This window comes from Anomaloglossus baeobatrachus, chromosome 7, assembly GCF_048569485.1.
Source record: "Anomaloglossus baeobatrachus isolate aAnoBae1 chromosome 7, aAnoBae1.hap1, whole genome shotgun sequence".
Taxonomy (NCBI): domain Eukaryota; kingdom Metazoa; phylum Chordata; class Amphibia; order Anura; family Aromobatidae; genus Anomaloglossus; species Anomaloglossus baeobatrachus.
The window spans coordinates 44,654,292-44,677,598 of record NC_134359.1 but is presented as its reverse complement, the minus strand read 5'-3'; the positions used below and the strand labels follow the sequence as shown (position 1 = coordinate 44,677,598).

The 23,307-nt window shown below is 44.0% G+C and overlaps 1 protein-coding gene across 4 annotated transcripts in view; it reads right to left on the bottom strand.

Moving 5' to 3' along the window:
* Window positions 1–23,307, bottom strand: part of TANK (TRAF family member associated NFKB activator) — a 128,680-nt gene that overhangs the window by 15,392 nt on the left and 89,981 nt on the right. For 3 of the 4 annotated variants that reach the window (XM_075318829.1, XM_075318828.1, XM_075318830.1), the window contains exons 6-8: window positions 18,672–18,842; window positions 17,048–17,112; window positions 11,053–11,177 (exon numbers count right to left, since the gene is read on the bottom strand). In XM_075318829.1, coding sequence (XP_075174944.1) covers window positions 11,053–11,177; window positions 17,048–17,112; window positions 18,672–18,842 — 361 coding nt within the window. The remainder of the gene's footprint in view (window positions 1–11,052; window positions 11,178–17,047; window positions 17,113–18,671; window positions 18,843–23,307) is intronic. The other variant, XM_075318831.1, reaches the window with a different exon arrangement.

The window sequence follows — 23,307 nt, the reverse complement described above, 5'->3', positions numbered from 1 at the left end:
AGCGCCCAGTCCTGGTCGCAGCATGGCATCCCCACACGCCTCCGCTCCCAGGTCTTGGAGGGGTCCCCGCTCGCCTCACTTTCCCAGCGGATCCATGTGCCCCTTTTGTGCCCCAGGGTCTGCTGCAGCCTCCTCCTGCTTCTAGGCCACGCGCAAGCCTTCTGTGAGTGCCCTAGGATGCGCATGCTGCCACGCCCCCTTTCTTAAAAGGGCGAGGGTCTCATTACCCGGAACGGTTTCCTGAGGTGTAACCCATTACCCTAAAGGTGTTTAAGTTTGCCTCCCCTTAGGGAAGGCATCTGAGCAACGTTGCCTACTAGTTAGTGCGTTGCTAGTACTCAGGTCCCATTATGCTACTGTGTCTAGTTCTGCTTTGCATGTCCTAATACCAGTCCTGTGTTCCTAACCTTTGTCTCATCCTAGAGCCTGATTACTACTACTACCTCCATACCGTCACGTCTGAGCCACTAGGTCCCTGCTGGCACATCTGACCCACTACCTCCGTGCTGCCTCTTCTGAGCCACCACCTCTGTGCTGCCACGTCTGAGCCACCACCTCCGTGCTACCAAGTCTGAGCTACCATCTATGTGCTACCACATCTGAGCCACCACCTCCATGCTGCCAAGTCCGAACTACCACCTACATGTTGCCAAGTCTGAGCTACCACCTGCGTGCTGCCACATCCTTGCCACCACCTGCGTGCTGCCACAACTGAGCACCCCAGCACATTAAACCAGTCCATAAGAGCCGACCTCCACTGATCCTGGCAGTCAAGCATTTAAGCCCCCTGGGGCTCTGCCTGACAATCCCTGTATAGGGGTTTACTACAGATTAGCTCCTCCAGGGTAGTCCAGTGTACGGCCCAATGGGTCCACTCCCGGATGCTCGTAGCCCCTCGGCAACCGTAACACTAAGTACAGTAGTTTGTGCTTCAGAGCTGGTCTTTTTGAGGACAGAAGTTGCAATTACACTGTATAGTTGACCCTTTTCAATTAACAAAGAACGAATAGTCCAGTCTGTTGGGCAGTCAAAAGCTATTTGCATATCAGAAATGTTCACTGCTAGCATATATATCTACACTGAGGCAGGAAAGTAAAAAATCCAATGTAGTCAAACATTTCATATACATCTTAGAGTAATATCAATGTTTACTGTATGTACTATAATCTTTTAATACGGTGCCATGGGTACCGCAATGGGTGATCTAACCACCCCCTTCTCATTTTGTGATTGCACCTCCTTGGTAATTACAATAAAAATCTGCACTAAATAAATAAGGTCTGTATCTTTGGAACCTTACCATGTATTTAACAAAAAAAGAAGATTCAACAGAATGAAACACTCAGTGAGGATAAAAGAAGAGCAAAAATTGGATACTTTTGACCTGGTGAGAGGTCTTCTTTAAGGGTACCCAGTAATGCTCTGAGCCTCTGATTAACAAATACTGCAGAATTTCATTCTCATAGGGACAATTTGCTTTATTCTTTAAGGTCCTCCCACATGTACCTGTGACAATGCAGAAGGTCCAAAATATGGTTTCCTGTAAGGTTGCTATAATGCTGGAAAAGCAGAATCTGGGTTTTTGCTAGATCACTATAAGGCTGAATTCACATGTCCAATACATTTGTTAGAACAGATCCTGCAGAGATCCCTTGGCAAAAAAGTTCTGCAAACACAACTTTTTTGTCTGTTCTTAAAAAAACCGGATCCGGCAGACATCTGTTGTTTAACAATGGACAAAAAAGTTGTGTTTGCAGAACTTTTTTTTCCCAATGGATCTCTGCAGGATCTGTTCTAACGGATGTATTGGACATGTGAACTCAGCCTAATGCAGAAGATGGTGTCCTCAGGTTACTGTAATGCAGAATAAGCAGACATATTCCCAGCAGGAGGAGCAGACTGGTTTCTTTACAAGATAATGTAATGTTAGAGGCACAGACTTTGCTGTCTAGTTAGGTAAGTATAATGCAGGAGAAGTGGACTCTGGTCCACGAAAGACTAGGTTTTTGTGCAAACTCATGTACATGAATGTCCAAGTTGTACTAAAGGAATGTTGCAAAATGAACAAAAGGAGAGGTTTAATTGCAATGGGCTTGCCAATTTATATATATATATATATATATATATATAGTCATATGAAAAAGTTTGGGCACCCCTATTAATGTTAACCTTTTTTCTTTATAACAATTTGGGTTTTTGCTATTTCAGTTTCATATATCTAATAACTGATGGACTGAGTAATATTTCTGGATTGAAATGAGGTTTATTGTACTAACAGAAAATGTGCAATCCGCATTTAAACAAAATTTGACCGGTGCAAAAGTATGGGCACCTCAACATAAAAGTGACATTAATATTTTGTAGATCCTCCTTTTGCAAAAATCACAGCCTCTAGTCGCTTCCTGTAGCTTTTAATGAGTTCCTGGATCCTGGATGAAGGTATATTTGACCATTCCTGTTTACAAAACAATTCCAGTTCAGTTAAGTTTGATGGTCGCCGAGCATGGACACAGGGCCGGATTATAGGCAGGGCAGGTGGGGCTCCAGCCCCGGGGCCCCCACCAAAAGAGCTTCTAAGGGGGCCCCCACCACCAGGGCCATACTTGCCACTAGGCACCTGCCAGCATTTTTTTTTTCTTCACACCCTCTCCCCCTCTGTAAAGACAGTCTAATAAATCAGCTGTGTTTTCGGGGAGGGGGGGGGGGGTGCGGCGCACCGCCAATTATTTGTATCTGCGTCTTTAAGATGCAAAAACAAACTGCGGGCATGGGACGCTGATTGACCCTGGAAGTACCAGCGCTTGCACTTCCGGGGTCAGAGGTGTGCCAATGAGCTCCCCGCTATGTGCTGCGGCCATCATTGGTGTACCCAGTGAGGGGCAGGTCCCCCCCTTCCAGAAGCAGAGGCACGGTGTAGTGGGCCGCTGTATCTGCTGTCACTGCTGCGCTCCTCTGCAGTATGTGCATGCATGCCCAACACAGTAGCTGCAGCAGGAGGCAGCGCGCTGTGCTGTGCCTGCGCTGCGGTGTGCCCGGCATGTACACACTGCAGAGGAGCGCAGCAGAGCTGGTGCCGGTGACCGCAAGTTCCTTCTTCCTATTCAAATGTATTTGCATCTTTCAGACGTAAATACATTTGAACAGCGCGCCGGGACTGGGCCCCGCCCCCGACGTGCAGCAACGTGATGAGATCAGCACCTTGCTGACGTCATCACAGTACTGCGGTCGCCACACAGGGGACATCAGACAGCAGTAAGCGCTCCATGGAGGAGCTGAAGAGACAGGTGTAATGAATGGGGATGAGTGGGGAGGGGCTGAGGACACATAACGGGGAACATTTGTGAAGGAACACAGCTTTGTGACAGGCAGAGGGGGAGTACTGTATTCCGAGGGAGGGGGGGGAAGGAGTGTGTAGGGATGGGGCAGTGTAATTTGTGTGTGTAGGGGGTGATGAGGGTTGCATTGTATTGTGTGTGGGGGAGGGGTAATGGAGGGTGCATTGTATTGAGTGTGGGGAGGGGGTAATGGGGGGGTGCATTGTGTGTGTGTAGGGGGTGATGGGGGGTGCATTGTGTGTGTGTGTGTGTGTGTGTGTGTAGGGGGTGATGGGGGTGCATTGTATTGTGTGTGTGTGTGTGTGTGTGTATGTGTGTGTGTAGGGGGTGTTGTGGGGTGCATTGTGTGTGTAGGGGGTGATGGGGGATGCATTGTGTGTGTGTGTGTGTAGGGGGTGATGGGGGTTATGGGTGTGTGCATCGTGTGTGTGTGGGGGGTGCAGTGTGTGTGTGGGGTGGGGGGTGCAGTGTGTGTGTGTGTGTGTAGGGGGTGATGGGGGTTGCATTGTGTGTGTGTGTAGGGGGTGATGGGGGGTGCATTGTGTGTGTAGGGGGTGATGGGTGTGCATTGTAGTGTGTGTGTGTATAGGGGGTGATGGGGGGTGCAGTGTGTGTGTGTAGGGAGTAATGGGGGGCGCATTGTATTTGTGTGGGTTTGTAGGGGGTGATGGGGGGTGCAATGTGTGTGTGTGTGTATGGGGTGATGGGGGGGTGCATTGTGTGTGTGTAGGAGGTGATGGGGGGGTGCAGTGTGTGTGTGTGTGTGTAGGGGGTGATGGGGGGTGCATTGTGTGTGTAGGGAGTAATGGGGGTGCATTGTATTTCTGTGTGTAGGGGGTGACGGGGGGTGCATTGTGTGTGTGTGTAGGGGGTGCATTGTGTGTGTGTGTGTGTGTAGGGGGTGATGGGGGGTGCATTGTGTGTGTGTGTGTGTGTGTAGGGAGTAATGGGGGGTGCAGTGTGTGTGTGTGTGTGTGTATGGAGTAATGGGGGGTGCATTGTATCTGTGTGTGTGTCAGATGTGTGTGTAAGAAGCAGTACTGTGTGTGTATATGAATTAGAGCAGTCTGTGCGGCCCCCCCAGAACTATATGGGTCCCCCCGAGTGCTATGTCACCCATCCCAGTAATGAGTACACCACCAGAGCTGTTTGCCACTCCAGTAACGTCTATGCCCCCTGCCCCTCCTGTAATGTATATATTGTAGCCCCCAGCCCCTCCTGTGATGTATATACAGCAGTGCTGTCAGTGTGCAGTCATGTCTGTTAGTGACAGCCATCGTGGAACACAGCCACATGTCCTGAAGGAGCTGGACGGAAACAAGCGGGAGAGGTGAGTGAGGCTGCTGGCGACTTCCCCATATTAATACCTGTAATGGCTCATGCGCACGTAACTGCTGTATATATGCAGCGATTTGACAGCACATGTGCGCATCAAATCACTGCAGAAACACTGCATAATGGATGCAGTTTTTCTGTACAAATAAAACCGTTTTCATGCGCTATGGCTGCTGCCCCCGCCATAGACAGAGTGGTAGCTGCATCCATAGCGAACGGAATAATTGACATGCTCATTTTATGAACGCACGGATTTGAGTCAACATTTTAGCATCCAAATCGCTGCGCTCATAAAAGCAACGTGCGCGTCATGTATAATCTTCATAGATTGTGCAGGGGACGCAGGACGCATTCATTTACACTGCAGTGCTATACGCAGCGTAAATGCATGGAATTACGCAACGTGCCCACGAGCCCTAATGCGTCTGTGTCTGCATGTATGTCAGTGTATATGACTGTGCATATATTTGTCTTTTTATATATGTATTTTTCTGAATTTGTTTTCAAATATGTATATGTACGTATGCCTGTATGTGTATGTGCGTCTCTGTGTGTGGATGGGGTCTACTGAGACTCTTTCACCCGGAGGCCACAAAAACCTGGAGCCGGCCCTGGCTGCCTCAACATTGGGATCAATAAAAAAAAAATGTGGGTAACTACTTTCTGTGTATAAGTGACTGCTGTGAGTTATCCTGGACTGTATCTGTATTGTAGTACTGTAAATCTGAATGTGGCAGAACAGGATAAGACAAATGTTCATTGGATTTATATCTAAATGCTACAGTTCGCGCTCTACTGTTATGGCTAAAAATGTTAATGTTATAGGGCCCCCACCAGATTTTCTGCCCAGGGGCCCCCACCAACCTTAATCTGGCCCTGCATGGACAGCACGCTTCAAATCATCCCACAGATGTTCAATGATATTCAGGTCTGGGGACTGGGATGGCCATTCCAGAACATTGTAATTGTTCCTCTGCATGAATGCCTGAGTGGATTTGGGGCGGTGTTTTGGATCATTGTCTTGCTGAAAGTCCATCCCCTGCGTAAATTCAACTTCGTCATTGATTCTTGCACATTATTGTCAAGAATCTGCTGATACTGAGTTGAATCCATGCGTCCCTCAACTTTAACAACATTCCCGGTGCCGGCATTGGCCACACAGTCCCAAAGCATGATGGAACCTCCACCAAATTTTACAGTGGGTATCAAGTGCTTTTCTTGGAATGCCGTGTTTTTTTTGCCTCCATGCATAACGCCTTTTTGTATGACCAAACAACTCAATCTTTGTTTCATCAGTCCCCAGGACCTTCTTCCAAAATGTAACTGGCTTGTCCAAATGTGCTTTTGCATACCTCAGGCGACTCTGTTTGTGGCGTGCTTGCACAAACGGCTTCTTTCGCATCACTCTCCCATACAGCTTCTCCTTGTGCAAAGTGCGCTGTATTGTTGACCGATGCACAGTGACACCATCTGCAGCAAGATGATGCTGCAGGTCTTTGGAGGTGGTCTGTGGATTGTCCTTGACTGTTCTCACCATTTTTCTTCTCTGCCTTTTCTGATATTTTTCTTGGCCTGCCACTTCTGGGCTTAACAAGAACTGTACCTGTGTTCTTCCATTTCCTTACTATGTTCCTCACAGTGGAAACTGACAGTTTAAATCTCTGAGACAACTTTTTGTATCCTTCCCCTGAACAACTATGTTGAATAATCTTTGTTTTCAGATCATTTGAAAGTTGTTTTGAGGAGCCCATGATGCCACTCATCATAGGAGATTCAAATAGGAGAACAACTTGCAAGTGGCCATCTTAAATACCTTTTCTCATGATTGGATGCACCTGCCTATGAAGTTCAAAGCTCAATGAGGTTACAAAACCAATCTTGTGCTTTAGTAAGTCAGTAAAAAGTAATTAGGAGTGTTCAAATCAAGAAATTGAGAAGGGTGCCCATACTTTTGCACCGGTCAAATTTTGTTTAAATGCGGATTGCACATTTTCTGTTAGTACAATAAACCTCATTTCAATCCAGAAATATTACTCAGTCCATCAGTTATTAGATATATGAAACTGAAATAGCAAAAACCCAAATTGTTATAAAGAGCTTTTTCATATGACTATATATATATATATATATATATATATATATATATATATATATATATATATATACATATACATATATACATATACATATATATATATATATACATATATACATATATATATATATATATATATATATATATACATATATACATATATATATATATATATATATATATATATATATATATATATATATATATATATGCCCATATACATATACACTGACACAGTCGTGGCTGAAAGTGTTGGCACCCTTGAAATTGTTCCAGGAAATGAAGTACGTCTCCCAGAAACTGCAATTACACATGTTTGTTTCCTTTGTGTGTATTGGAACATCACACCAGCATACACAAAAAGAAAATTTGAAAAAAAGCAAATTGGACATAATTTCACATAAAACCCCCAAAATGGGCTGGACACGATTGTTGTCACCTTTTCCAAAAATGTGGGTAAACAACTTTATTTCAAGCATGTGATGCTCATTCAAACTCACCTGTGGCAAGTAACAGGTGTGGGCAATATGAAAATCACACCTGAAACCAGATAAAAACGGAAGAAGTTGACTCGATCTTTGCATTGTGTCTCTGTGCGTGCCACACTAAGAATGGAGAACAACACTTTCTGAGGACTTGTAACTTGTGGACTTGATATTTTTCAACAATTTTGGTTCTCAAATCCATCTCCAGAGATCTTGATGTTCCTTTGTTCACGATGCGTAAAATAATCAAGACTTTTATAGCCCATGGCACTGTAGCTAATCTCTTTGGATGTGGATGGCAGAGAAAAATTGAAGAAAGGTTGCAACGCAGGATAGTCCAGATAATGAATAAACCCCAATCAAGTTCCAAAGAAATTCAAGCTGTTCTGCAGACTCAGGGAGCATCAGTGTCAGCGCAAACTATGCATCCACATTTGAATAAATGAAAGGCTATGGAGGAGACCCAGGAGGACTCCACTGCTGACACAGAGACATAAATAGCTAGACTGCAGTTTGACAAAATTTATGTGAGTAACCAAAATCCTTCTGGGAAAGTGTCTTGTGGGCAGATGAGACAAAGATAGAGCTTTTTGATAAAGCACATCATTCTACTGTTTACCAAAAACAGAGTCCTGCAAAGGACCTACAGTCAGATATGGTGGAGGCTCAGAGATGTTTCCGGGTTGTTTTGCTGCCTCTGGCACTGGTCACTTGACTGTGTGCAAGGTATCATGAAATCTGAAGACTACCAAAACATTATGGGTGGCAATGTAGTGCTCAGTGTCAGAAAGCTGGGTTGGCGTCCCAGGTTATGTCATCCAGCAGGACACTGACCCCAAAAATAGCACAAGAAACCCCCAGAAATGGATAGAAACAAAGCGCTGGAGAGTTCTGAAGTGGCAGCAATGAGTCCGGATCTAAATCTCATTGACACCTGTGGAGAGATCTTAAAATTGCTGTTAGGAGAAGACTCCTTCAAATATGAGACCTGGAGCAGTTTATAAAAGAAGAGTCCAAAATTCCAGGTGACAGGAGTAAGAAGCTTGTGGACGGTTATAGGAAGCCATTGATTGCGCTAGTTATTCCAAAGGGTGTGCAACCAAATATTAGGCTGAGGGGCCAACAATTTTGGTCATAACTGTGTGTGTATATGTTTTCTTTCATTGAACGTATATGAATTTTATATACAAATGCTTGTGTGTATATATAAATACACAGTATACCACAAAAGTGAGTACACCCACCATATTTTTGTAAATATTTTATTATATGTTTTCATGGGACAACACTGTAGATGTGAATCTTTCATACAATGGACAGTAGTCAATGTGCAGCCTATATAATAATGTAAATGTGATGTCCTCTAAATAATTCATACAGCCATTAATGTCTAAACCACTGGCAACAAAACTGAGTACACCCCTAAGTGAAAATGGCCAAATTTGGCTAAGTAACCATTTTTCCTCTCCTGTGTCATGTGACTCATTAGTGCTATGAGGTCTCAGGTGTGAATGGGGAAAAAGGGGTGTTAAATTTGGTGTTATCCCTCACACACTCTCTCATACTGGTCACTGGAAGTTCAACATGGCTCTTCATTGCAAATAATTCTCTAAGGATCTGAAAAATCAATTGCTGCTCTGCATGAAGATGGTCGAGGCTATAAGATGATAAGAACACCCTGAAACTGAGCTGCAGCATGGGGGCGAAGACCATACAGCGGTTTAAAAAGACAGGATCCACTCAGAAGACAAGACGACTGCTGCCTTACTATAGAAACTGAGGGTAAAGGTGCTGGACTGGCCAAGTGTCTCCAGACCTAAACCCTATGGAGCATCTGTGGGACCTCTTCAAATGGAAGGTGGAGGAGCACAAGGTCTGTAACATCCACCAGCTCCGTGATGCCATCATGGAGGATGGAAGAGGATCCAGTGGCTCCTGTGAAGCTCTAGTGGCCTCCATACCCAAGAGAGTTAAGGCAGAGCTTGAAAATAATGGTGGCCACTCAAACTATTGATACTTTGGGCATGATTTGTCCATTTTCACTTAAGGGTGTACTCATTTTTGTTGCCAGCGGTTTAGACATTAGTAGCTTTGTGTTGAGTTATTTAGATGGCACCAAATTTACACAGTTAGGGTATGTTCACACAGGATGTTTTTGCTGCGGGTTTCTTCTGCAACAAAACCTCATCTCATGCCAGGAAATAACCTGTGTTTTTTACACTTTCCTCATTGATTTATGTGTGAAAAACCGTTGAAAAAAATGGTGAAAGAATTGACATGCTCATTCTTTCAAAAATGCAGCAAAAAACCAAGCAGGTTGGCATTTCAATCAGGAAAAAAAATCAAGTGTTTTGTGTGTGTGCGTGTGTGTGCGTGTGTGTGCAGGAGAGTTCTGGAATCTCATAGGCTCTGCTGGGATTGTGAAGGCAGCATTTATTAGCATTAGATGTGCATAAAACCAAGGCAAAAACCATGCAAAAAAATCCACTGCAAAAACACCATGTGTGAACATGGCCTTATACAAGATATACACTGACTACTTTACATTGTATCAAAGTGTCAGATCTTCAGTGTTGTCCCATGTAAAATATTGAATATTTACAAAAATGTGATGGGTGTAATCACCTTTGAGATGTACTGTATTTATATAAGAATATATATATATATATATATATATATATATATACACACATACATATATATATATATGTATAAAATAAACAAAAAAATATAATATATATAAAAATATATATAAAAAATAAATAAATATACATATATATATACACACACATACGCACACACATAATATACGTACACAGAAAAACTAACATACATAAATATATATATTAGTAAGGACATACGTTTTTGATATATACCGTATTATATTTATATATATATACACACACACACACACACACATGCATACAGTGTATATATATATATATATATATATATATATAAAATCCAAACATGAATGAATGCATTATACATAAAAATATTACTGGCATAGATGATGCATTTACGTAATATGTGTGTGTGTATATATATATATTATATATATATATATATATATACATACATATATATGAATATATGTATATGTGTGTTTATATACTGTATATACATATATATATATATATATATATATATATATATATATATATATATGTATATTGTATATACACACATTATATATATATATATATATATATATATATATATATATATATACACACATATTACGTAAATACAGTACATATGCCTGTGGGATAGGTACACACATATGTATATACATTATATATGTGTGTACCTATCCTACAGGCATATGTACAGTATTTACTTAATATGTGTGTATATATATATATATACACACATATATACATATATTCATATATATATATATATATATATATATATATATATATATATATATATATATATATATATATATATAGATAAACACACACATATTATGTAACTGCATTATATATGCCTGTATTATTTTTATGTATAAAGCATTCATATATGTTTGGAATATATATATATATATATATATATATATATATATATATATATATATATATATATATTATACACACACACACACACAATTTTGCAAGCATGATCTTTACTGTTCAGCACAATAAAATCTTCATCCATATAACTATAAAATTGTGCATCAGGAGCTGAAATCTGTATGGCGGGCTATAATGCTTGAAGTCTGTATGGAAGTGTTACAAATTACATCACCAGAGCTGGAATAATGCATTTCAATCCCAGTAAAATGTAAAACACATCATACCATTACCAGATGCCATTTCCTTCTTCATAAGAAATGTATTCAGTTGGCTGCTTTGTTCCCTCGTTAACTTGCAAATCCGACTGAATTCTTCCTTTAGATCGGAGAAAATCCGTTCAACACCTAGCCTGCGTGTAGAACATTTCATTGAGAGGCATTCAGAGGCAGCGATGGAAATACACAGATCTGTGACTTACAAATCTCTTCGGAGAATTAACTTATAACCCGTCACTGTTGGTGAGTTACATGCAAAAAAAGTCTCACAAAATACCATAGAAAGCTGTGGACTGAAAAAACACAGAAGTCTGAAAAGAGAAGGCACCTGTGAGCAACAATTACATTTAAAATGTATCATTTAGAGAAGCAAAATGATTCTTGGTGGATTCCAAGTACCTTCAAACTTAAGACACACACATATGTATATATACAGCATATATATATATATATATATATATATATATATATATATATATATATATATAAAATATTACTCCACCTATCTTGTTTTCATCCTGCTTTATAGATTGTATTGTACTCAAGAGCTGCACTCATAGTTCAGCTTGTTATTATTACAAATGGCTGGCAAACTTGTTATCACACACACCCTTAACAGCTGAGCTGTTACTATATAATACATAGGGGATATTTTGTTTGAGACGCTAACAAGGAACACTTGGAAATGTCAGCTCTGAAGCCTCCAGAAGGGTTAAAGACGTCTCTACAGTAAACACTATATACTGATTTAAGATATTTAGTAAATATATTACATTTCTTATTTCTATATTTGTGTAATTTGGTGAAATGTGCAAATCAATTGAAAGCAAATCAAAATTGTGTCAAATTTTTAGGAATTCAGCCACATTTAAACAATTTTACAATGTCCTGCCATTTTACACACATTGTAGAAGAATGCATCAGCTAGATAAGAATCATATGACCTCAGGTGTGGCCGTGCAATTATTTCAATAAAGCCATGCAGCTATCACATCACATGGTATAACACAGCCAATCAGGAAGTATTATGGAAGCCTGTATAAAAGCAAAGGCAGGGAATTCAGCAGCCATTTAGAAGTGAATCTGAATAGTGAGAGGATATCACAGCTTAGTAATATTGATTGGGGGAGAGAGCTGTTAAACACTTAACGAATTATACAGATAGTGTGTTACCATCTGTTTACTCACAGCCATATATGTTCAAGTCACTTTGACTATGGCTGTGTTTGCATTAAAGAGCTTTCAAAGGGGTTGGATAGAGTCCTAAGAATTTTCAGGTGTTTTATACAGTGTTAAAGGAAATTGGAGGCTTCCCAATACTTTAATTAGAGGTGAATTAATTGGCTGCAAATCGACTTTCCTGGAAAAATTTGACAAAACTGGAAGACTCCAATTTGAAAAGATTTACTGATCCCGATTAATGAACATATACTTTAACCTCCTAATGTAAAATTAGAAATAGCAACTACTTATCCATTAAATTCTGCGAAGCTCCAGAGCCGCCACTTTGGTGTTCTAGAGCACGGCTGAATGAGATCAGAGGGGGAGAGGCTCCTGCTGCAGTTAGTTGTCTTACAGCCAGACACAGGATAGTGAAGAGGAAGAAGGGAAACAACTTAACTACTGCACTTTTGTTCTTTCCTCCCTTTTTATTTTTCCATTGGCATAGACATATGAGGACTTGTTATTCAAAATGTCAGCAAAAAAAAACATCTTATCAGTATACACTGGCCAAATGGGGAAAAATAATTCCAAGAGCAGTGAAATTGTGAAAACACCCACCACAATTCTACTATTGTTTGTTTTTGTTTTTACAGTGGTAATTGTGGGGTGAAAACGACCTGGCTGCATGATTTTCCAGATCAGTACGATCACGGTGATACCAACTTAGATATATATAATAAAAATCACTTTAATGAAAAAAAAGTAAAATAAATAAAAAAAAAAATAATATATATATATATATATATATATATATATATATATATACTATTTATTTTTTTTTACTTTTTTTCATTAAAGTGATTTTTTTGGTATTTAAAATGGTCACTCCGTCCACAATATCAAGGTATATATTATTCATAGGAGGATAACAGCCCTGTTCTCACCCCCGTACTCTGCAGCATGGTCCTAAATGGAGAGCAGGAGCGACCTTCACACCATTCATTATGTCTGAGATTGACAGAAATAGCCAAATTCTATGAAGCGGGGATGACAAATATATTGTCCGGGACTTTAACACTGGTGACCTATCCTTAAAGGGGTTGTCCACTACTTGGACAACCTCTTTTCATTCCCCTTCTTCATGCACAGGCAAAATAAATAAGCCTATTCTCACTTCCGATGTGGCCATGGTTCCAATGATGTCTGAAGCTGTGATCATGGGGCCCATGTGACATTGTTATGACACATGAGCCCCACGAACAATCAGCACTGGCTTCTGTCTCTCCACCTTCGGACGGTTGAGCAGGAAGTCAGTGCAGTGCTCACATCCTGCTCAAATGTCTGAAGATATAGAGAATGAAGCAAGTGCTGATTGGTTGCGGGGTTCGCGTGTCATAACAATGTCATGTGGGCCCCAGGAACATGGCTTCAGACATTGCTGGAACCGCGGCCGCATCAGAGGTGAGTATAGGCTTATTTATTGTTATGGGGGGCGAACAAAGCGAGTGAGTAGGGGTTGTCCAAGTAGGGGACATCCCCATTAAGTTATTTATCAATAAGTGATCGGTGGGAATGCAACATTTGGTACCCCCCCACTGATCAGCCGTTCCCCGTGTCCGTGACAGTTGGAACTACTCAGGTTTCGAAGCTGCAAAGAACAGGAATAATGGAGACGGTCAGGTGCTGCACATCCACACCCTCGGGAATCGAATAGGTCGGCATGTATGCAATACTCCACTTCAACCACTACACAGTTGATGGAGCTGTGCAGCTCCGGAACTGAGCATTTCCGGCCAATGCCGGCATTGGGACTAACTGATTAGCGGGGCTGCCGGGTATTGGACCCCAAGATTAAACATTCATACCTATGATAAGGATAGGTGAATATTGAGGGGTTGTCCGGGACTTTAAGTGGCATATTAAATGTTGTGAGCTCGCATTTTTATTGGCACAGTCTTGACGTACATTCCTTTCTATTTACCGTAATTGTTTTTTGGGGAAGTATGGTATTTGGATTTCTTTCTCTTCATGGGTTAACTCCTTTTATATTTTGATATATTTACAAAAGACGGCAATACATGGGCAAATAAGAGAGATTGGATTTTTTTTTTATATATATATATATATATATATATTTATTCAGTTCCCTTAGGTGGCTAACATATGACGGGTTGGCTACCGTGGAGAACCTTTTACAGGTCCCATGACCACAACAGTCCATCGGCACTCAGCAATTGTGTAATTGAAATGACGTGGTCAGCAACACCAATAGATAAAACAGCAGCGATTGGTGCAAGCTCCAGTCACTGCTGATATAGGCAGATGCTGGCTGTGCAGTACAGCTGGCATCTCTTGGGTATAGTGTGGGTTCATCTTCTGAAAACGCTTCTTACATGGGGATCTGACATAGGACATATTGTGTCACAGATCAGGAAAGGGTTAATAAATGGAAATTCACCTTAACAGATTTTCTTTATGAATAAATAATCTTTGGAAATATGGCTGTTTTGCCAGTGCACTGGATAAGTTAAAATATCAGTTTTACCCCGTATTGTAATTAGCAATATTGGGCACAGTAATCTCATAATATATCAATGGCTACTGGCACCCTCCACTAGGGGGAGCTCACCCTACAAGCTCACTGTATGGACTGTATGCAGTAAGCTCCTATGCTGCTCCCCCTAGTGGTGGCTACCAGCAGCCAGAATTCGTCCCATATTCTGCACAGGGAATTTAGAGTGAAAAAAATATCTAAATTCTGTAAAAACAAATTATTAAATGAATCAATGCAAAATGTTATAACCTAAAAAAAACAACAACATGATGATAAAAAGGTGGAGATTCACTTTAAAGAGGGTAAAAATAAAATGTGTAATAATCAAGTACCCAACTTTACAAGTGGAAATAGCGTTAATGATATTTATTCACGTGGATAAATATGAATGTAAGAATACGGCGCGCACATTAATGGAAGCTAATTATGGGTGACATGATTACTAATAAATGCTTGCAAATATAACCAGCAGATGCTACGAACTGTTAAAAAATGGAGTAAAGTGTTAATAAATGCTTACAAAAGCAAAGGACTACACTTAACAACTAATACTAGTGAATGCTAATGAAAACTATTAAAAAAACTAGTAAAGTATTAATGGACGGTAACAAAGTACAGCGCAGACTAATTAGTGTTACCAGTGGCTGGTTAGTGCCAAACTCATTACTGGGGAATGCTAATTATAGAATATGAAGATACAATATGCTAACAAAAGCCAGAGGAAACGAGAACACTGATGTGTGATAACATATGCAATGTAACCACAAAGAACCCAACTGGAAGGGAAATCGGAATGTTAATGATGGCGGACGCCGGTGACTGCAGTTAATTAAAGCTTTTCGAGTGAGGAGAAATGGATATTATTTAGGGGGGAAAATGAATATTCAATAAAGATGGGCAAACCTGAATTGTATACACTTTTTTCTTTCTATTTTTTGCTTTAATTGACAGTGACGGGTCAGATTTTCCGTCATTATATTAATGACGCTCTGCAACTTTCCATTAGAATTTGGGGCAGATTTATAAAGATTGGAATCTTATTTTTTAGTTTGTGCCAAATTTATAAGAGGCACATAAATAAAGGTGAAAAAAAAAAATCGAAAAACTGACATCGGCTCAGGCAGTCTAAGGCCTCCTTCACACGTCCGTGCAAAACACTAATGTTGCTATAGGCAACGAAGGATATTCTTAGTATAAGACAGATTATGTGTGAGGTAATGTGATTTCGGATAGAGACAGGAACACATAACGAGAGAGAGACACACAGAGACAGAGACACACAGAGACAGACACACAGACACACACAGATACATACAGACACAGACAAAGAGAAGCACAGAGACACATAGACAGACATACAAAGACAGAAACAGACACACAGAGACACACAGAGACAGACACAGAACAGATACACACATACAGAGACACACAGAGACAGATACATGCAACTACAGAGAGAGACAGACCCACACAGATACATACAGACACAGAAACACAGACACACAGAGACACACAGACAGACACACAAAGACAAAAACAGACACACAGAGACACACACAGACAGACACAGATACACACAGACACAGAGACAGAGACACAGATGCACATAGACTCACAGAGACAGACACAGATACACACAGACACAGACGCACAGAGACACACAGACACAGAGACAGAAACAGACACACAGAGACACACAGACAGACATAGATACACACAGAGACGCACAGAGACACACAGAGACAGACACACAAAGACAGAAACAGACACACAGAGACAGACACAGATACAGAGACACACAGGCAGACACACAGAGACAGAGACACACAGAGATAAAGACAAACAGACACACAGAGACAGAGAGAGAGACATACAAAGAGGGAGACAGACAGAGAGTGAAAGGAGAGTGAGAGAGACAGAGAGACACTTAGTTACTATACCAGGCAACGCCAGGTACTACAGCTGATTATATATATATATATACACACAGTATATACTGTGTGTATATATGTGTGTATATATATACTGTGTGCGTGTGTGTGTATATATATATATATATATATATATATATATATATATATATATATATATACATACACACGCACACACACACACACACACACACACAGTATATATATACACACATATATACACACACAGTATATACTGTGTGTATATATATATATATATATATCTACACACACACATATATATACATATACACACACACACACATACACACACACACACACAAAGTATATCTATCAGCGGACAGTAATACTGTACCTTGCATTGTCCCCCAGCGTTGCAGCTGCTGCAGGTGGATCTTGGACAGGGTTCGTACTTCTCATCTGGAGAAAAATGGACAAATGTGCAGTCACCAGTGTGAATAACAATCCAAATCAATGTATGATGTTTGAAGAATGAACTGTCATTACTGATGGGGCACCCCTGGTCTTCACAGCCTGGGTAGCCTATTGAAAAGGCAGCACACCATAGGTATGATGGCATTATTTTGGCACAGTTTGGGGTATCATTCGGAGAGGTGGGGGGGGGGCTTTGTCTTCCAATGTTATGAAAAAGTTTTTAAAGTTCATTTGGAAAATGTCTTTACTTTCCTGCTTCAGTTTATTAAGTAGATTCTAGAGAGCTGTTGTGCATTTGGCAGATACAATTGCTGAATATTCAAAATACATTAGTGCTCTTTTCTTAAATGCCCAGTGATGCTATTAACCTGCAGATAAAGTGCTAAACAAAAATGACATTTGAGTAGTGATCGGTTCTCTTTAAGGGTTTTTTCAAATTTCAATGATTAAGACTACAATATCAGACCACTAAAGATGCACACGATACCCATTAAGGCCCATGCATACAATATTGTGGTGTACAAGGAACCATCATGGCTGCACATGCAGTCCTTCTGGGCCAGTGTTACAGACCCCCACGGCACTCCATGTGTCTGTGGTGTTGATGAATGTAACTCTATTAGGCACCCTTCACATGTCTGTGATTCCGGTACGTATATTGTCCATTTTCATATGTACCGAAGACAAGTCTGTTGTGTCCGTGTCCATGTAGTCCGCATGGAGACAAGTCCGTTTTTCTTTGGCAGCACTGATGTCACATAAACCGCACACTAATGTGATCCGTGTGACACGTACCGGAGAAAACACGTGTCTTTGAAAAAAAAATTAATGATTTTCTATACTCACCTGTCTTCAGCGCTGCTTTCACTTGCTTCCAGGCCCGCTCATTAGGCTCATGAATATTCACTGCACTGTGGACCCGGAAGCAGCAGCACCGGAGACAGCAGCGTGGGGACAGGTGCGTAAAAAGCTCCTGCTATCACGAATAGCACATGGAGAACACACGTGTGCCAAAATCACGGCACACGGATGGGCCATACGCACCTTCAACATGGCCGTGCAAAACACGTGTGTGTTTCACGGTCGTGTGAAAGAGGCCTAACAAAGGAGAGCACGTGAAGGATCAGTATGAGCCCATAGCCGTTGTATTATGACACAAACCTATATCCGTTCCTGTTTATGGCACCTTATGCAACCGGATCATATTTTGTTCCCAGTCACTGATATTGAGGTGAGCAACGTTAATGGTGTAAATGGTCTATGCACATTATGAGGATGTCAATACTCTTTAAAGCATAAAGAACCGAGATATATACAAAAGACTGGGACAATTAGGGAGGTTTCATGGAAATAAATACCAGTAAGATCCCCAATCTGCAGTGTTAGATCATCCCCTAGTGGCTGATCGGTGTATTCCAGACATCGGACAATGACTCTAGGAATACAGCGATCAGTGATACACAGCGGCGGGGGCCATATATGAGGCCTCCATGTCACATATTCCACGCAGAACCATCAGAAGGATAGCCGTCCTCTCCGCTCACCTCCGAGTCCAGCATCGCTCTCTGCTCTGGTTTTTCCTTCATCTCTCTGGCTTCCTTTAATGACTTTTTTAGATGTTGAATTTCTTCGTTCTTACTTGCGAGATCAGACTCCAACATCTCACAGTCTCCTTCCAATTTCAAGACATGGAGTTTTTCTATATCCAGCTGATCCTGGAATAGAACATGCGGCATTCGATAAGCAAATGTGATGAATCCTGCCGTATATGCAGGGTCAGACTGCGGGGTGGTAGACATCTGATGGGAAGTGTGTGTTTACTACTCGGAGCTGGTTATATGGCATATCATATATGTCCATCAGCATGAACGCAACTATAAACTAAGCGCATCAGTGAGCAGAACCGGAGTGCAGGTTATTAGATACTAGAAATAGGCCCAATGCTATCGTATCGGGAGTGCGGTGAAATGAACATGTGTCTATGCTTAGTGGTGCTGACAGGAGCAGTGGACATGTGTCTTACTGTTTGCGCTTTCCAATATATCTGTTGTATGTCATCCCTCTGCATTTGTGTATTGTGTGTGTTGCATCATTTGACCTCTTTCACCCCTGTGCACTGTCTCTTCCATGTTGTGTGCTGTATATTGGTATCTGGTGTTGTGTTTCTTGAGCTGTGTTCACAATGTGGTGTCTCCCCTGTGTGCTGTGTGTGTGTGTTTACACTATATGGTCACTGGTAAACTGTTGTGACTATAATTGGCGATGTCAGGCAAGGGTGGACATACCCGGCCACGCCTCCTTACTGCTCCGTGGCATTGCAAATGTGCAATTTAAAACACCAACACCTGGATGTCGAATGGGTAGCAAAATGTTAGACTTGGAACAGAATTGTGCTTACTCAGCCCATAATTTGGGTTCCGCCTGCACTGTCGTCCCTGGTTACCATGGCTATGATGTGGGCGCGAACTGCGGCTGCGCAGCTGACAGTAATGCAGTGCATTGTAGGATACGGTTACATCCGCAACTGGAATTATGTATGTAGATAATATCTATATATATATAATTGCCTTATTCTGTCTGTCTGTCTGTCTGTCATGCTCCAAAATTGTGTCCTTACGGTGACACAAAGCTGATTGGCCGCTGGGCTCGCCATGGCCCCGCCCCCCCACACAGATTGGCCGCTCGCCCAGGCTGCGCCCCCACACGGATTGGCCAGCCGCTCGCCCAGGCTCCGCCCCCCACAGATTGGCCTCTCGCCCCGGCACCCTGCAGGCATTGGCAATTTGGCCACGCCCCGCCCCCCTCACGCAATGCACGCTAGCTCTGGCCCCGCCCCCCTCCCCCCGCGCATTCCCCGAACTGACACGGCTGTCACGGAGGTGAGTACTGTACTCCCCCCCCCTCCCCCCCCGCGCATTCCCCGAACTGACACGGCTGTCACGGAGGTGAGTACTGTACAACCCCCCCCCCCCGTCCCTCGCTCGCACGGGAGTGGTGTGGATACGTTGGTAACCATGCTAGCATGGTTACAAGCGCATCAAGGTCCTGCAGCGGCGGAAGATCCACACGCACACACACACACATACACACACACATCAGATCACACTCACTCTCACACACACCTCACACACACCTCACACACACCTCACACACACATCACATCCACACACTCACAGCATCCGGAGATATCGCTTGCTTCTCGGCCTCGATACTGTGCTGTTGTGACCTTCCAGGACCTGACGGAGGATCACATGGCCAGAAGCATGTGGTATCTCCGGATGTTGTGAATGTGAGCGCGTATGTGCGATATCGTCAGTGTCTGTGTGTGTGAGTGTATGCGATCGGGTGTGTGTGAGTGTATGCGATCGGGTGTGTGTGAGTGTATGCGATCGGGTGTGTGTGAGTGTATGCGATCGGGTGTGTGTGAGTGTATGCGATCGGGTGTGTGTGAGTGTATGCGATCGGGTGTGTGTGAGTGTATGCGATCAAGTGTGTGTGAGTGTATGCGATCGGGTGTGTGAGTGTCGGCAGAGGAGCACGGCGTGCTGGAGGAGGCTGGGAGCAGAGAGGCTGATCTTGGGGAAGGCTGGGAGGGGGAGGCTGATGCTGGGGGAGACTGGGAGGGGAAGGCTGATGCTGAAGGAGGCTGGGAGGGGGAGGCTGGGAGGAAGGAGGCTGGGAGGAGAGAGGCTGATCCTGGGGAAGGCTGGAAAGGGGAGGCTGATGCTGAGGGAGGCTGGAAGGAGAGAGGCTGATGCTGCGGGAGGCTGGAAGGAGAGAGGCTGAGGCTGGGAGGAGAGAGGCTGATGCTGGGGAAGGCTGATGCTGAGGGAGGCTGGGAGGGGAAAGCTGATGCTGGGGAAGGCTGGGAGGACGGAGGCAGGGAGGAGAGAGGCTGATCCTGGGGAAGGCTGGGAGAGGGAGGCTGATGCTGGGGGAGGCTGGAAGGAGAGAGGCTGATGCTGGGGGAGGCTGGAAGAAGAGAGGCTGATGCTGGGGGAGGCTGGGAGGAGAGAGGCTGATGCTGGGGAAGGCTGGGAGGAGAGAAGCTGATGCTGGGGACAGAGAGGAGAGGCTGATGCTGGGATGAGAGAGGCTGATGCTGGGATGAGAGAGGCTGATGCTGGGAGGAGAGAGGCTGATGCTGGGGGAGGCTGGGAGGGGGAGGCTGATGCTGGGGGAGGCTGATGCTGGGGGAGGCTGGGACGAGGGAGGCTGATGCTTGGGGAGGCTGATGCTGGGGGAGGCTGGAAGGAGAGAGGCTGATGCTGGTGGAGGCTGATGCTTGGGGAGGCTGATGCTGGGGGAGACTGGGAGGGGAAGGCTGATGCTGAGGGAGGCTGGGAGGGGGAGGCTGGGAGGAAGGAGGCTGGGAGGAGAGAAGCTGATCCTGGGGAAGGCTGGGAAGGGGAGGCTGATGCTGAAGGAGGCTGATGCTGGGGGAGGCTGGAAGGAGAGAGGCTGAGGCTGGGAGGAGAGAGGCTGATGCTGGGGAAGGCTGATGCTGAGGGAGGCTGGGAGGGGAAAGCTGATGCTGGGGAAGACTGGGAGGACGGAGGCTGGGAGGAGAGAGGCTGATCCTGGGGGAGGCTGGGAGAGGGAGGCTGATGCTGGGGGAGGCTGAGGCTGGGAGGAGAGAGGCTGATGCTGGGGACAGAGAGGCTGATGCTGGGAGGAGAGAGGCTGATGCTGGGAGGAGAGAGGCTGATGCTGGGGGCAGAGAGGCTGATGCTGGTGCAGCATGGGGGATGGTGCACGATGGGGGGTGCGCAGCATGGGGGATGGAGCACGATGAGGAGTGCGCAGCATGGGGGATGGAGCACGTTTGGGAGTGCGCAGCATGGCGGATGGACCACGTTTGGGAGTGCGCAGCATGGCGGATGGAGCATGTTTGGGAGTGCGCAGCATGGCGGATGGAGCACGTTTGGGAGTGCGCAGCATGGCGGATGGAGCACGTTTGGGAGTGCGCAGCATGGCGGATGGAGCACGTTTGGGAGTGCGCAGCATGGTGGATGGAGCACGTTTGGGAGTGCGCAGCATGGCGGATGGAGCACGTTTGGGAGTGCGCAGCATGGCGGATGGAGCACGATGGGGGGTGCGCAGCATGGCGGATGGAGCACGATGGGAGGTGCACACCTCCCCCAACACACACAACACACCACACACACACTGGGAACCACAAACACCGCCCTACACAGTCACCCACACACACAGACAACGCTGCACACACACAACACCCAACACACAAACACCGCGGCATACATAAATATACGCACATATCATGCAACACACACATTGCACAAAACATACCTCCCCCCAAAACACACCACACCCACACAAACCGCGCAACACATACACACACAACGCTACAGACACACGGCGCTCCACAAACAACGCAACACACGCAACACACAAACAACACCGCTCTCACCCCCCGCCACACCCAGACAACACCCAGAACATGTACAGCTCCTACACAAACACTTGGTAACTACACACAACAACATCTATATATATATATATATATATATATATATAACAAAAATCATACATTAATTACACAATACGTAAATTCTAGAATACCCGATGCGTAGAATCGGGCCACCTTCTAGTAAGATATATACACTGAAAAAAATATAAACCAAACACTTTTGATTTTGCTCCCATTTTTCATGAGCTCAACTCCAACCGATACTTTGCACGTTGCGACATCACTACTGCGATATCGTCGGGGTCAAATCGAAAGTGACGCACATCCGGCGTCGGTAACGACGTCGCAACGTGTAAAGCCTAGATGCGCAGATAAACGATCGCAAAAGCGTCGTAAGTCGGTGATCTGTGTAGTGTCGGACATTTTCATAATGTCGCACCAATAGGAGATACGATGTTGTTCCTCGTTCCTGCGGCAGCACACATCGCTGTGTATGAAGCTGCAGGAGCGAGGAACATCTCCTTACCTGCCTCCATCGGCTATGCGGAAGGAAGGAGGTGGGCGGGATGTTTACGTCCCGCTCATCTCTGCCCCTCCGCTTCTATTGGACGGCTGCCGTGTGACGTTGCTGTGACGCCGCACGACATGCCCCCTTAGGAAGGAGGCGGGTCGCCGGCCAAAGTGACGTCGCAGGGCAGGTAAGTGCGTGTGAAGCTGCCGTAGCGATAATGTTCGCTACGGCAGCTATC